A 16781-nucleotide genomic window follows, 5' to 3' on the forward strand; every position below is an offset into this window, starting at 1 on the left:
GTGGGATGTGAAATAGTTGGTTCTCATTATTGTGTAGGTGCAGGAAGTGAGATCCCATTACTTTTAGTGGGGAAAAACCACGCTGGTCTCAGGAGGTTTCTTAGTAAATTCATAAAGAGGTCTGTAGTCTGTATGCAAATTAAATTCATATTATAGGATCTGCATTTTGCTGATTATTTTTGAGCTACATTGAGTGATGAGGTTTGTGTGATTGTTTTATTGGATCAGCTTACCTGTTGTCCTTATATGGACAGATTATGGTTATTAACCCCTTAAGGACCAGCGACGTACCCTGTATGTCACTGACCTTTTTTTGGGACTTGATTGTCTTGCCACCAGCGTTGAGACTGCTCTATTTCACAAAGCCTGCTGGAGGGAGGGTATTAATAGCGTCTTCTTGCTAGACTTGTGCTATTATGTCCTGAAAAAACCCTTAACGACCAGTGACATACAGGGTACATTGTGGTCATTAAGGGGTTAATAATAATTGTTGTTATGATTACAATTGAAAGGTAGTAAAATCATGTATACAAAGAGATATTGTAATGTTTTATTGTGGGAATTTGACCCCTTTTGTTAAACGCACAGGGGTTGATCATTATCTATTGATTGTTTTATGCCGATAACTATTTCTGTATTATTACAGTGATCACAATCCTCTGCCATTAATAGCCCTCAAGCACAATATTGTTATCCCCCAAAAACCACAAAATATTTTTGTCTCTAGTGATATGCACATGATAAAAGACAAATAAAATGGTGACATCAGGGGTTTAGCAGATGACATCATTGGATTTTAAGTGTTTTGTGATGCTTACAAGTGACGCAGAATTAACCTGTTGTGCTCTAAAACCATAGAGATATGTGCATATGAACAGTGGCATTATGGGTACAGTGGCCTTGTTTTTGTTGGGTTATTGAGTTTTCTAATTTGTTTTATTGTAAAAGTTCTTCTTCTTTCTTCTTACATCCAGTATCCAACCATGTTGGATCTGAAACATTTTTGAGTACCCGGTTAAAGCTGTTTTCTGGGGGTTTATCAAGTCTTTTTGGCTGTGGAATTTGAAAAGTGAAAAGATGCCCCTATGTGTGTGTGTGTGTGTAGCATGTGATTAGCTTGCCCTGGTTAAAAGTTGCCAGTCTGCTCACAATTCCTGTCTCAAGTAAACTGAGCTTTGTCAACTTTGGCCAGGAGTGTTATAAGCAGGATAATATGTAGCCCTGCCAGGTATTCAGTGTTCCTGGCATCTTATCGTGACCATCAGCCAGACCTCTGACCTTGAACTGACCATTATACTCCCCTTCCTAGCAGACCTTTAAATGTCCTGAGTGAAGCAGATTACAAGCTATTTATATTGCAAACTATTAAATGTAAAGGTTTTGGTAAGAGCCAGACTTGCTAGCGGTATCCGTATAAGGAACTACTAACAATAAAGAGGTGTTATCTACTCTCACTATAGACCATTCTAACAGTTCTAAATCTCTTGAATTAAGAAATCTATTCATTGCTCTCTCTCTCCCCTCTCTTTTGCTCTCTCACTCTCCCCCTCTCTTTTGCTCTCTCACTCTCCCCCTCTCTTTTGCGCTCTCTCCCCTCTCTTTTGCGCTCTCCCCCCTCTCTTTTGCTCTCTCACTCTCCCCCTCTCTTTTGCTCTCTTCCCCCCCTCTTTTCCCCCCTCTCTTTTACGCTCTCTCTCGCTCTCCCCCTCTCTTTTGATCTCTCCCCCCTCTCTTTTGATCTCTCTCCCCTTTCTCCCCCCTCTCTTTTGCTGTCTCTCTCCCTCTCTTATGCTTTCTCTATCTCCCCTCTTTTGCCCTCTCTCTCTTCCCTTTCTTTTGCTCTCCCTCCCCCCTCTCTTTTGCCCTCTCTATCCCACCTCTTTTGCTCTCTCTCTATCCCCCCTCTTTTGAGCTCTCTCACGTCCGCACGGCCCGGCCCATGTCACACCCACCCACGCCACGCCCTCCTCACACCCGGTCGGCCCCAGATGCCAGGTCAGTCTGTTGAAGGCCAGGTGTGTTTGTCTTCGCGCAGTCTATACTGCGCATGACAGCTTCGGACAAACACACTTGGCCTTTTATATTATAGGATATTTTAACTCAGTTCACTGTCAGAGTCATTTTATACCCCAGCGATAAAGCCATTTTTTTAGTTTTTGTATTTTTTAAGCATTACATTAGACAATCAGTTTTCTCATGGTTTTTGTTTAACCCCTTAATGACCACAGCACTTTTCCATTTTCTGTCCGTTTGGGACCAAGGCTATTTTTACATTTCTGCGGTGTTTGTGTTTAGCTGTAATTTTCCTCTTACTCATTTACTGTACCCACACATATTATATACCGTTTTTCTCGCCATTAAATGGACTTTCTAAAGATACCATTATTTTCATCATATCTTATAATTTACTATAAAAAAAATTATAAAATATGAGGAAAAAATGGAAAAAAACACACTTTTTCTAACTTTGACCCCAAAAATCTGTTACACATCTACGACCACCAAAAAACACCCATGCTAAATAGTTTCTAAATTTTGTCCTGAGTTTAGAAATACCCAATGTTTACATGTTCTTTGCTTTTTTTGCAAGTTATAGGGCCATAAATACAAGTAGCACTTTGCTATTTCCAAACCACTTTTTTTCAAAATTAGCGCTAGTTACATTGGAACACTAATATCTTTCAGGAATCCCTGAATATCCCTTGACATGTATATATTTTTTTTTAGAAGACAACCCAAAGTATTGATTTAGGCCCATTTTGGCATATTTCATGCCACCATTTCACCGCCAAATGCGATCAAATAAAAAAAATCGTTCACTTTTTCACAAATTTTTTCACAAACTTTAGGTTTCTCACTGAAATTATTTACAAACAGCTTGTGCAAATATGGCACAAATGGTTGTAAATTCTTCTCTGGGATCCCCTTTGTTCATAAATAGCAGACTTATATGGCTTTGGTGTTGCTTTTTGGTAATTAGAATGCCACTAAATGCCACTGCGCACCACACGTGTATTATGCCCAGCAGTGTAGGGGTTAATTAGGGAGCATGTAGGGAGCTTTTTGGGGTAATTTTAGCTTTAGTGTAGTGTAGTAGACAACCCCAAGTATTGATCTAGGCCCATTTTGGTATATTTCATGCCACCATTTCACCGCCAAATGCGATCAAATAAAAAAAAAAGTTACATTTTTCACAATTTTAGGTTTCTCACTGAAATAATTTACAAACAGCTTGTGCAGTTATGGCGCAAATGGTTGTAAATGCTTCTCTGGGATCTCCTTTGTTCAGAAATAGCAGACATATATGGCTTTGGCATTGCTTTTTGGTATTTAGAAGGCCGCTAAATGCCGCTGCGCATCACACGTGTATTATGGCTAGCAGTGAAGGGGTTAATTAGGTAGCTTGTAGGGAGCTTGCAGGGTTAATATTAGATTTAGTGTAGAGCTCAGCCTCCCACCTGAAACATCAGACCCCCTGATCCCTCCCAAACAGCTCTCTTCCCTCCCCCACCCCACAATTGTCCCCGCCATCTTAAGTACTGGCAGAAACTCTGCCAGTACTAAAATAAAAGGTATTTGGCCCTTTTTTTTTTAAAAAAAAAAGAAGCATATTTACATATGCTGATGTGTACGATCCCCCCTTAGACCCCAACCTCACTGATCCCCCCTAAAAAGCTCTATAACCCTCCCACTCTAACTTAATGGGCGCCATCTTGGGTACTGGCAGCTGTCTGCCAGTACCCAGTTTAGAAGAAAAAAATGTTTTTTTTTTACATTTATTAAAAGTTTCTGTAGTGTAGCTTCCCCCCACACAAAACCAACCCCCCACCCCTCCATGATCACTTTTTGTGCTTTTGCACAAACAAGATTAGGTCTTATTTATTAAAACATTTTCCGTAGTGTAGCGGTTCCCACCCGCTCCCGCCCCGTGCACGCGCCCGCCCGCCACCCTCCGTGCACGCGCGCGCGCCCATGCGCGCCCCCGACGATCGCGCCCCCGATCCCGCCCCCCTTGACGTCATGCGGCACACCGATGGCCGCCCACCCACCTCCCAAGTCGGCTCCCACCCACCAACGAAACCGGCCATCGATGTCCGGTGCAGAGAGGGCCACAGAGTGGCTCTCTCTGCATCGGATGGCCGTAAAAGGTTATTGCAGGATGCCTCCATATCGAGGCATCACTGCAATAACCGGAAAGCAGCTGGAAGCGAGCAGGATCGCTTCCAGCTGCTTTCCACACCGAGGACGTGCAGGGTACGTCCTCAGGCGTTAACTGCCTTTTTTTTGAGGACGTACCCTGCACGTCCTCGGTCATTAAGGGGTTAAAGGAGGATTGCCTTCTCTGTGTATTGTGGGACGGGTGCTACCTACTCAATATGATTTTATTTTATATACATATAGTCAATTGGCATGTGACCCCAAATTTGAAAGAGGGGTCTCATTCTAAAAAGAGGCCTTGCCTCATTTTAGTGCTCAGATAGTACTAGGGTCAACTTTTAAAAGCTCAGTGCACCCAAAAAGTCAAACTGAAATCATCTGAGTACTGACACCAAAATGAGAAATGAGCTAATTAAAGGGATATAAATGTCAAAATTCAAATGTGCATTTCAATTTTAAATAGAAGCACTTTTGCAAAATACTTCCATAAGCAGAAATACTTCTACTAAATGTTATTATTGCTTCTGCAGCATATGCACATATGCTTTGAGTGCTCCGTGCACCAGCATTCAAACACCACACTGTTTATCTCACCGAGCAGGGTTCTGGATGTGGAGAGACTCTGGCATTACAATGTAAAGTCTATAAAAAAAATCCCAAAGATTTTGTGTGATTTCTCTCCATTCCGGCAAATTTTCGATCATTGCGCCCCTCGTCAGCAGAGGCTTTTATGACACAAATAAAGTCTGTCACTGACACAATACTCACCACCAACAGCTCTCTGAGCAGGCATAGTTTTTGTATCTGTATCCTCTTGTCACACATAGCATATGTGCATATGCCACTCAGGGAGATTTCATGCACCAGTATTTCTACCACAGTGTTTAACATTGTACAAAATACCTAACCACTCTTCTATCTAGTTACTATGTTCTATTTGAAAGATAATTTAAAAAAAGTATTGGTTTGTTTTTTTGGAAACTGTTGCAGTTATCCTTTTCTGCCAATGAATAGTACAGTCCCATGACTCGGTTGTACAAAAACATACACTTCCTAAAAATATTTTTAGCGTGTTTAACTACTGCTGTTTCATATACATGACAGAAACATTTTGTGCTAGATTACAAGTGGAGCGCTAATTCGCCATTAAAGGGACAGTAAATTTAAAAAATAATGTTATATATTTCTGCACATAGTGCAGAATTATATAACATTATCTTAGCGACAGCTTTAAAAATCTAAAGATTTTAGAGATTTTACGCCTCAAAGTTGCACTTGCCTGGTCTCCTCTCTAGGCTCTTCTGATCAGGTCTTGGTTTTTAAAAGCTGGTAGCGGGAGCGAGCTACATTCAGTTCAATAGCGCAATCAGGTGCGCTGTGACTAGACAGCGCCCCCCGCGAAGTGCATTTGAGAACGAAGATCTGATCAGAAGATCCTTGAGAGGAGACCAGATAAGTGCAACTTTGAGGGGTAAAATCTTTAGATTTTTAAAGCTGTTGCTAAGATAATGTATTATAATTCTGCACTATGTGCAGAAATATATAACATCATTTTTTAAGTTTACTGTCCCTTTATTGGGCGCACGACAAATAACCATTACAAGTGGCTAATTAGCGCTCCAAAAATTAACCAGAGGTCAGACCTCTGGTTAATATTAAAAATATCCCCACAAAGCAGTTTTTAGGGGTTAAAGTGTGCAGGTGTGGGGTGTTAAAAAAAAAAAAGGCTCTGAAATGTGCCTTTACATTGCGGTCTATGGGAACTGTGTGTTCTCTATAAATGATACATGTATGTGATTATAAACATACTGTATAATATATATATTCATGTACATATATATTTAATATTTGCTGCCCAACAATGTACGACTTACTCCTTTTGCTGTGCTAGGTTCTCATGCCGTGTCTCACGGCATGAGAACGAGGCTCCCATTGGAGCCTATGGAAGGGCAATCTTGTGAACACAAAGCTTCCTTGCAATGCAAACGCGAGACACCTAAGTTGTAATGCCAGCGCACATTTGAATGCGCTGGCATTACTGAGTGGAGAGCAAATATTGCGCTTGCAAAAGCGATATTTTCCGCTCCACTTGTAATCTGGCCCTTTGAGTACAGTGTCTTTTTAATGCTACAAATTAGTACGAAGCCTTATCACGTATTCACCTGCTTCTTGCTATAACATCTAACTATGTGTTCAGTTGACATTACTGAATCCTTTTTCTTTTTATCTCTTACAGTGCTTGGAAGATGACTCTGCTAGATGCACAAACTTATCCGGTGAGCAATCAGTTTTGTTGATATTTTTGGGAGAGTTATTATTTAAATATATTCTGTTTTGTCAAAAATTGTGAAATAGGCAGATTGATACGTGCAGAAGAAAAAGGAATTCCATTTGTAGATTTACGCACAGATGAGACCTGCGCACAATGTGGGTTGTTCTGTCTGGTTTACAACAATATTTTTGCAATCAAGTGCTGAACAAAGAGTACTTTGTGGGTATGTGTAGAAGGAAAGCTACACACATTACACAAACGCACTACACATCCACATCATGCATGAATAAGTACATATGAAAACTACTACATGTCATAGAGTCAAACATTAAAAAAAAAATCTAACAGAAATTCTGATAAAGTGTGTGTATGTATGTATGTACCTATCTATCTATCTATCTATCTATCTATAGATTGAGGGCTCCGTTTATTAAAGTTACTAAAAGTACAAATGAACCTGTATGAAAATCTCTGCGTCAATTCAAGTGCCCCGAATTTCAATCCAACCTCAAAAATTTCTAAAAAAATAGTCAGTGTATTTGCTTCAATTTGGGCGCAATAAGAACCAATGATTGATAAATTAGAAGCCTGATTTGATGGAATGGAATTGCTTTTGATTGCAGAACTTTTCCTCTCTTTCTTTGGGGGGTCGCAATGCAATATGTGTGCAGTCTATCACTCCTAACACATGTGGAATACCAGCAATACAAAAAATATTGTGATTTTTTAAGGATTGCCATTCCTCTGCAGTTTCTGGGAGACAAACATGACGCTTTAAAAAATGGTGTACTTTGCGTCTAAAACAATTTGTAGGTGCCTGGAGAACGTCGGTTGAATCATACCGATCACAACGCTGGACACAGTTTGGAAATATCCGGTTGCCATAAAATGCAGGACATCCAACAATTATAGCATCATTGATTGACAGTCGGAAGTGCTGCAATATTTCACGGTCTGTAAGTGCTTCCAGACCACAACGTGGGGAAAAATAATTGGGGCACTCTTATGTGCTGTATTTGACGTATAACTTCTTGCCTCTGATGTAGAGCAAGATGTCTAATGCGCCTTAGTAGTGGTAAGATTGCTGCAACTGTAGATGCTTCCATTCTAAAAGCTATAAAAGTTATGTTATTTATTTTTCTGGTCCCACTTATATGCATATTGTTATCTATGGTAATAGAAAGAAAACTGGTGCTGAATAGTTATAGTAATAATAGTTATGTGACTTTTTGCTCTAGGGAGATTTATTTCAGACACAATTCCAGACTACAGTGTTCTATAGTGTTCACAACAAGAAAGGTGCAGCAAATAGCTTAAATCAATCTGTCACAAATCCAGATTTATTATTTATTTGTAGCGCTAAAAACATGGGTCTAATATGCAAGGTGACAGTTATGGGAGACAAAGCGATAGAGGGCCCTGCCGAGAGTTTCACTGTTGTAAATCCGCTCTCATTAAGGTGATCTATAAAGCAGCTAGGTTCGTAGGCTTACATCCTAAGGGTGTTCAAGGAGATAACTATAGAAAGAGAGGAACTAAGATAAGAAAATATTAGTGTAAGTTTAAACGAACTAATGGATTGCACAATTTAATGGAAAAGTAAAGTAAAATTTAAACTTCAATGATTTAGATAGAGTATTGAATTTTAAACCATTTCCAATTTACTTCTATTATTAAATTGTCTGTGCTCTTGGTATCTTTTGTTGAAGACCAAACCTAGGTAGGTTAATAAGAGCTTAGGGGGCATATTTTTCAAAGGGTCAACTGAAAATATGTTTGAATTACGCGTCAATACAGTCAAAAGTTAAAATTTGTGACGTAATATACGCTCCTGAGATCTCAATCCGACGCAGATTGATGCTTGCGTCATTACAGATGTTTTGAATTCACATTAGACTCTATTTGACCATTTTCCCAATTTATCAAACATTTAACAGGTACGCTTGCATCTATTCCGACGCCACATACCTAGTTTTTAATCTGTCAACCTTGAGGTTGCGGATGCCATAGAAATCAATGGGAGTCTAAAAACAGAAATCTTATGTTCGATGCTGCAAGAGTATGAAGTATATTACATAATAAAAGTTAATTAGAAACTCTATTACAATTGTATACCCTTTCTAAATCAAACAATATTATTGGTCCACATTTGGTGCAGTAGTAGATATAGGGATAAAAATGAAAAATACATTACTACTTATGGCTTATGTTACAACTTTGTCTCTCATTACAAAGCAAGGGGACAATATTATTTCTCCAAACTTGTTGAAAAGTTTTGCCCCAAACTTGTCGCACTAATAGATATAAAGATAAAAATGAAATAAATACACAACATGATATAGCTAACTACCTTTTTATTTTTTTGGGAAAAATCTATGTGCACCATGTTTAAGCCATGTAATACAAGTATCACTCTCCACTTCGCACCAAATTTGACGCAACACTTTTCGTACCAATTATGACGCAAACTCCTAAACAACCCACACACTAGTGAATTTTTTAACCACTTTTGATTGGAATATGCATTTTCACATGATTTATGACATCAGCCAACCTGATTCAAATATACATTTTAAACTATCACTAACGAATCAAATTGCTCAATACTTGTGTAATTAATCATTCATCAGAACTTGTAAGTGCCATTTGTTACATTGTGTATTATACTTTGAAAGTATGTATATGTGAAATTAGTATTAAAGATAAACATTGATGCTGACATTAGGACACACACTGTAATATTTTAGACAATGATTTTAAAAATCGATTGATGTTTGATTCAATATAATCTTAAACTGATAGCTCAAAGGGACAGCCCACCTAACATTAAACTGTCATGATTCAGATACAGCAGAAATTAAAATATGTCATGCTATTTTCAGTGTATTTCTTTCTTCTCTTGAATTTATTTTTCAGTAAGAAATGTCATCTTATATGCCAGCCCATTTTGTAACACCTGTGTAGGGGTGGTTTTTAAAACTAGATTGCAATCAGGAGGGGTTACAGAGGTACAGAGAGAAAACTGTCCCAGCTCTTAAAATATCCATTGATTGCAAATAAATACATATGATACCCTGATGACATGCTATATTCGCAATTAGTCATGCTCAGAATAATAATACATTTACACTATATACATATAGTGGTATAAATAAACACAGAGATATGACAGACAACATTGTTTAGAACAAAAAATGGAACTTTGGGACATGTAAATATGTATGTGCAAAGATATATGTACAAATTCTAGCATTAATAATCATTTATAAAAAAACTTTCTATGAGATATTGTTTGTTGAGGTATAAATGTAGCTATTTCTTGGACATTAACAGATGACAAATAAAAAATTAGCTTTAGAGAAATGTGCTTGTCCATGGACAGTAATGAAATGGTATAAATAAAGTTGGGAAAAACCTGAATAACCGAGTCATCGATGACTGTTCATTAACAGTCCGATGCTCATCGCTCCGTACTTGCTGCGCATGTTTTTGACTTTTTTTTAATAAATAAGGGGATCGTATGTGGATCCGCGTCAGCGATGTCTGGCGAGCGTATTGACGCCGGCGAAAGCACTGAGATTGACGCTATGAGCAGTTTATGGCAGCTGTGTTTGTAACTATGCATAACATTGCTATAAACACTCAAGACACGTGCATACTCATGAGCTCACCTAGATCTAATGTTTAACAAAGAAGACCAAGAGAACTAAGCAAAATTGGCAAGTTGTTTAAAATTTCATGTTCTATCCAATCAATTTAAGTTTTTAACTTTACTATCCCTTTTAACATCAGTTGGTAATTTTATGTTAAATAATACTTTGTGTAGCAAACATTGAAAATAATCAATTTGAGCTATTTGGCTTTAATTTGATTAGCTCCAAGCAGTGGGTGGACAAGGTTCCTGCATTTGGTGCTTCCGCTTCTTGTGCAGCCCTTCCCTCTACTCTTGCACAGCCAGTTATGTGAGAGCAGGGTTTGTCAATCATCCCCGATAAAGGAGTCCTGATGATTTAAAGGGACATTCCGGTCAAAATTTAAATGCATATAGATGAATTAAATCTTTGAATAGAGACTATTTGTAGGGCCAGATTTATAATAAGGCAGAGTAGGCATATGCCTACAGACACCCTCCATAGAGGGGTTCTTGTCTCTGTCTGAGTATTTTGCATGCGTGTCATCCATTTACCCTGTGCAATGTTTGTGGCAGCCTTAACAAAGATAGCCGCCGCACAAGAGCAATGCTTTTATTTTACTCCTGGTGGCCATTTAGTTAAAGGGAGAGTCTAGTCAAAATTAAACTTTCATGATTCAAATAGGGCATGCCATTTTTTTTTTCCAAATATTTATTTATATCCAACAAGGACCCATAACAATCAGATAATAATAAGAGAAACATAGCCATTAAATAAAAACAAAAGCAAAGCTTTTTCCAAACCATAGCTTGGGTATAACAAATGTACATATAGTATATAAATTATTACACATTCAATACTATGTTATAGGTACACATCAACTCTTTGGATGTGTCTTATGTAAATAAAAAGAATAACCCAGATAATAACACTATGCTTCGTGATACTCTATACCTTGTTGAGTTTTTATTTTTACATAGAAAAACAACACAATACCCCAAAACAAAAAAAAAAAAAACAAAAAAAAAAAAAGGGAAAAAAAGAACCCTTCACCATCTCCCCAGCAGAACTAGTTCAGAATTAAGTAAGGGATGTATCAAATATTCAATTTCCGTAGGAGAAAAAACTTTTATAAATGCTGACCATTTGAGAAAGAATTTAACAACATGGACATCATTATCAACACTAATATTATATTGTTCAAGAATACATTGTTTTTTTAAACAGTTTTTAATTTCTGATATACTAGGGACCGTAAGCGTTTTCCATTTTTTAAAGATAAGATATCTAACAGCCAATATAGTTATATTAATAAACTTCACATTGAGTTGTCTATCTTCTGGGTCAAGAAAGAGAAAAATTATATGTCTGCCTATCAAATTTAATGATGAGAGCTTTAGTATCTTACAAAGCCAAAATTGGACTTTGGACCATACGTTTTTAATTTTAGGGCAGGTCCATAACATGTGCAGGAGGTTTGCAGAGGGAAACGAGCATTTAGGACATGTAATAAAATTCATACTGCCGCATCTCGCTCCTTTTTCTGGTGTAAAATATGTCATATGTAACAACTTCAAATGAGATTCTCTCCATGTGGCAGAAAGGGTTGTTTGAGTAACCTTTCGAATTGAGAGAGAAGGTATTTTAGATTCTACTTCCTGGGATAACAATGTGGCCCAGTTAATAGCAATTTTATCAAGATTAATTGTGCCCCTGTCGGAGACAATAATCAAATAACATGGAGATATTGACATGAGTCCATTTTTTGCCAGAATAAACCAGTTCTCTATGTGCCCCAGTGACCAATTCCAGCCATACTCATTCACTAACTTCATAGCATAGTGTCTAGCCTGAAGATAGGCAAAAAAGTTTCTCTGGGAGATATTGAATTCCACCCTAAGAGCATCAAATGATTTCACACATCTTTTTTCTATGTCAAGTATCTGAAGAACATTAACAAGCCCTTGGGTCTTCCACTCTAAAAAGATTGAAGATGGTGTTCCTAATACTGCTCTCTAAGTCATTATTTGTAACATAATTATGAGCAAAAAGCCAATCTGCTAGAATACGAACCAAAAATACCTAATTATATACTCGTAAATCAGGTAAAGCCAGGCCTCCGGATCCTATTGGAAGGGAGAGTTTTGCAAGTGATATTCTGGATTTCCTACCCTGCCACAGGAAAAACCGGAGTTGTGAATTGAATAAACTTAAATCGTTCTTTCTTAAAATCAAAGGAATATTTTGGAGGACATATAGAATTTTTGGCAATAAGATCATCTTATAGGCTGCTATGCGTCCGGACAAGGACAACGGTAAAGTCTGCCAGTTCTTAAAAACTGATTTAACCTTATTCAACACAGGAGGAATGTTCAGGGAATACCAAGAATCAGGATTACTTGAGACATTTATACCCAAATATCTAAATGAGTCATTCACTATAGAGAAGGGTACATTTATAGGAGAGCTGTCTGTGTGCCTTATCCAGAGAAGTTCAGATTTCTTTATATTTACCTTATATCCTGAAAAGGAACCAAACTGTTGTATAGTTGATAAGAGAATAGGTAAATTTCTACGTAAATTAGAAAGATAAATGAGAATATCATCAGCATATAATGCTATTTTCAACTCCCGCCCAGCCACCCCAATCCCCTCCAATCTCTGTCTTATCATTATAGCAAAAGGTTCTATAGCAATATTAAAAAGGAGCAGGGAAAGGGGACACCCCTGCCTAGTCCCCCTATGCAGAATTATTTCTGGGGATAGCTGGCCATTTACTATCATTCTTGTGGAGGCTGTACGATAAAGTTTTTCAATAAACTTAGCAAAATTACCTTTTAGCCCAAATTGTTCTAATGAAAATAGAAGATGATCATGGTAAACTGAGTCAAAGGCCTTTTCGGCGTCTATAGCCAAAATTGCCAAGTCTGGAATACCTCCCTCCTCTGAATGATCAGCATCCGTACCATTCAAAAAGTAATCCAAGGTGAGCAGGAGTTCCCTTATTTTGGCCGCAGAGTTCCTATTCTTCATAAAACCAGCCTGATCTGGGCTAATAATCAAAGGAAGAAGGGACTGGAGTCTCTGGGCGAGAATCGTAGTCAACAATTTATAATCGGTGTTCATCAAAGCTATGGGTCTATATGATTCGACCATTCTTGCATCTTTGCCCTTTTTTAAAATTAAAGACGTATATGAAGCTGTAAAATTAGATGAGGGTTCATTTCCCTCTATATATATATATAGTTAAATAACGAGGTTAAATCAGGTATTACAGTGGAGGGTATCATTTTATAGAACTCATTAGGTATTCCATCCGGGCCGGGTGCTTTGTTATATGCCAAATTTTTAATTGCCTTTGCAACTTCTATTTCCGTAATGGGGGATTCAAGTTCCTTAATTAGACTAGGTGTTAATATTGGAAAAAAGATTTCTCCCCAGAATTTCTGACGTTCTGTGAAGTCAGAAGTCCTGGGGGAGTATATTCCCTTATAGTAATCATAAAAAATTTGAACAAGATCCTGAGAGGAACTAAACATCTGTCCCTCTTTTTCTAGGGAATCTATTAACTGAGAACCTAAGTCCTGCCTTACCAGTCTAGCCAAACGTTTTCCAGTCTTGTTCCCATATTTGTAAAGTTTCGCAGAAAACCGAACTTCCTGCTGAGTAGATTTATAAAGTAGAAATGAGTCTCTCTCTTCTAATGCAGTAATATATTTAACCCATTTCTGAGACGTCTTTTCTAATAGATATGAGTTATAAGCATTTGTAACTGCGCGAAGGAGTTCATTTTCGCGTTTTTAAATTTCTTGGTACGCCTAATGGTGTATGCCAGAATTTCCCCCCTCAGCACTGCTTTAGCAGTTTCCCAGAACAAAGAAGGACGGACTCTAGCCTCCGCGTTAAACAAGGCAAAGTCCTGAAACTTAGTTTCGAGGAAGCCTCTGAATCCAGAATCAGCAGACAAATATTTAGGAAAGAAAAACCGATTATTTATATGTGAAAGGCCAGTCGTATAAATCTCAAAGCAGATTGGAGCATGATCAGATACCACAATAGGCAAAATTTGAGCTGATACTTTGTGTTTACAAAGTCTTTCATCAACCAAAAATAAATCAATCCGTGACAGTGATTTATGTGCTTTTGAGAGACATGTAAAATCACGTGTATCCGGATTCAATATCCTCCAAATATCCTTAACTCTTAAATTAGAAAAAATCCTGGAGAACAACTTTGCCTCGAGATTATCTCTTTTAGTTTTTTTGACTAATGGCTGCTGCCTCATTCTATCAATTGGGTATTGAGGAGCCATATTAAAGTCACCAGCTAAAATTAAAAAACCTTCTGCACATGTCATAAGCCTGGCCTGAAGTGTATCCCAAAATGAGAGATTAAAAACATTTGGAGCATATACATTGCATAAAGTATACAAAACATTAGCAACCTTAATTTTCAGTATGATATATCTCCCCTCCTCATCTGATTCACTTTGTATTATCTCATATTTGAGTTTTTTACCCAGAAGAATAGCAACTCCGCCTTTTCGGCTAGAACTAGAAGAAAAAAAAGACCTCCTTAACCCAAGAAGATTTTAGTTTAAGAATTTCTTGAGTCTTTAAATGGGTTTCTTGTAGAAAAGCAATAGCAGTACCTATTTTCTTCAAATAAGAGATTATCGTTTTTCTCTTAATAGGAGAAGTTAGCCCTCCTATATTCCATGAGGTAAATTTAATCCCAGTCATTATAGTAGGTATCTATGTTCAAGAAGGGAAGATGGTGAGGGAGAAAAAGAGGAGAAGAAAAAAAAAAAAAAAAAAAAAGGGAAAAGGAAAACCCCAAAACATACGACTAATCCACCTGAGCCGTCTGTTGCCCATTTGCTGAAAAGGGCCCATCTTAGAAGAAGAAAAATGAAAAATATCAGATCTATTCTAATTTTTACCAAGGAGAAAAAAACTAAATATTGTGTCACCTCAACTGCTCAGGTGTGCAGTTTTTGGTGAAAAAAGATTCTGCCGTACGGGCAGAATCAAAAAAATGCAAAGTGTTGTTGCACACAAGTCGCAACCTGGCAGGATGTAAGATTGTCGCTCGCAGCCCCTGCTGTATGAACTTAGTACATACCGGAGCCAACTGCCTTCTTTTTGAGGCAGTTTCAGCTGCATAGTCCTGAAATAAAAGGATTTTTGTACCTTCCAGTAATATAGGTTGATTTTTACGAAAGGCTTGTAAGAATGTAATCTTGTCCTGGTAATTCAGGAATTTAGCTATGATTGGCCTTGGCCTCATATTTTCTTTAGATAAAGGTGATGGCCCTAACCTGTGCACCCTTTCTATAACTGGCTGGGTTTGAGGTATGTTCAACAATGCTGGTAATGTTTGTGTTATGAATTTATTTAAATCCTCAAACTGCTTCCCCTCAGGTACCCCCACTACTTTCAAGTTATTGCGCCTAGCGCGATTTTCCAAGTCTTCTACTTTATTTTGCAATTTAGCAAGGGCTGAGGAAGTGGCTTCTAGTTTACTGTTTTGAGCTAGAGTGAGATCTTCTAAGTCAGAGACTCTCTGTTCAACTTCAGAGAATCTTTCCGAGAATTGTTTGACTTCTGTAGCTAGCTGCGCAATATCTTGTTTGATTTCTATTCTAAGTGAATCAAACTTGGGTGCAAGAGCAGCAGAGATATTTAAGACTAGAGACTGTATCAGCAGAATCAGGTAAATTTGACGATTCTTGGGTTACCAATTGTGGCTCACCCACAGGCTCTGTATTAGGTTTATGTTTTTTATGCCTCTGTCTAGCCGACATGACTGAAGGTGATGTGCGAGATTGTGTATGTAGAAATTTATCCATAAAATAATGGGAGTGGATTGTGATAGGGAGCAAAAAAAAAAAAAAAAAAAGAAAAAGACAAACTAATCTACTGAAGAAGGGAGAGAGGTGTGAGGGATATGTGAAAAAGAAAGGTGCACACTTTTGTGTATTGTTTGAGGTTATCTTCTCCTCTAAAAGGAGAGAGAAAAAAGAAAAAATAACCGTGAACTAAGCGAGTCAGGTTCAGTCATGCTGGTGACAAGATAAGATATATCATATCACAGAAAAGGGGTCCTACTGTGGAGACCACAGTTTTCTAATCTTTAAGAAAGCCCTCAATAGTGATTAATATACCGTTTTAAATTTTCAGCTGAGAACAGAAAAAACAGTGTTTAACAACTCAAGTCTCCTAGTCCTAGGCCACCAGATCAATATTTTATAAATTTTAGAAAGAAGTCAGCTTTTAAGGTACTTTTAAACTAGTTGATACTCAGATTATTTCGCCTGTGTGTATCTGGCACACCAGATTACTTGTAGGCTATTAACACACCTTTAAACTAAGTGTAATTCACTGCTATGAGACCAATACTCATGATATATTTTAACAGAGCTTGATGTAACTTTAAAACTTAAGCAAAGCTATATAGGGTAATCCAATATTATTATACGTTTGCTGTGGGTCTGAGAGAGAAACAAAAGAAACCCCCAGTCAATTAGTAACAGTCTGAATGGTTCAGGAAATATGATAATACAGTGTTTCACATTTTGCTGCTACAAATTAACAACATACAGTTTCCAGGAGAAATATATACCAGTTAGAAACTAGGGGGTTCTAGATTTTAAGTTGTCATAAATACCAACTAAAGAGAACAAACCTAGCAAGTTTAGGTATTGTAAAGCGCTTATA

General features: G+C 37.7%; 1 protein-coding gene across 1 annotated transcript in view; it reads left to right on the forward strand.

Annotated features, from left to right (window-relative positions):
• PLEKHB1 (pleckstrin homology domain containing B1) overlaps nt 1-16781 on the forward strand; it is a 53066-nt gene that overhangs the window by 22776 nt on the left and 13509 nt on the right. The window contains exon 5 of the mRNA XM_053705606.1: nt 6395-6434. Within this exon, the coding sequence (XP_053561581.1) occupies nt 6395-6434 (40 nt within the window). The remainder of the gene's footprint in view (nt 1-6394; nt 6435-16781) is intronic.

This window comes from Bombina bombina, chromosome 3, assembly GCF_027579735.1.
Source record: "Bombina bombina isolate aBomBom1 chromosome 3, aBomBom1.pri, whole genome shotgun sequence".
NCBI classification, from domain to species: domain Eukaryota; kingdom Metazoa; phylum Chordata; class Amphibia; order Anura; family Bombinatoridae; genus Bombina; species Bombina bombina.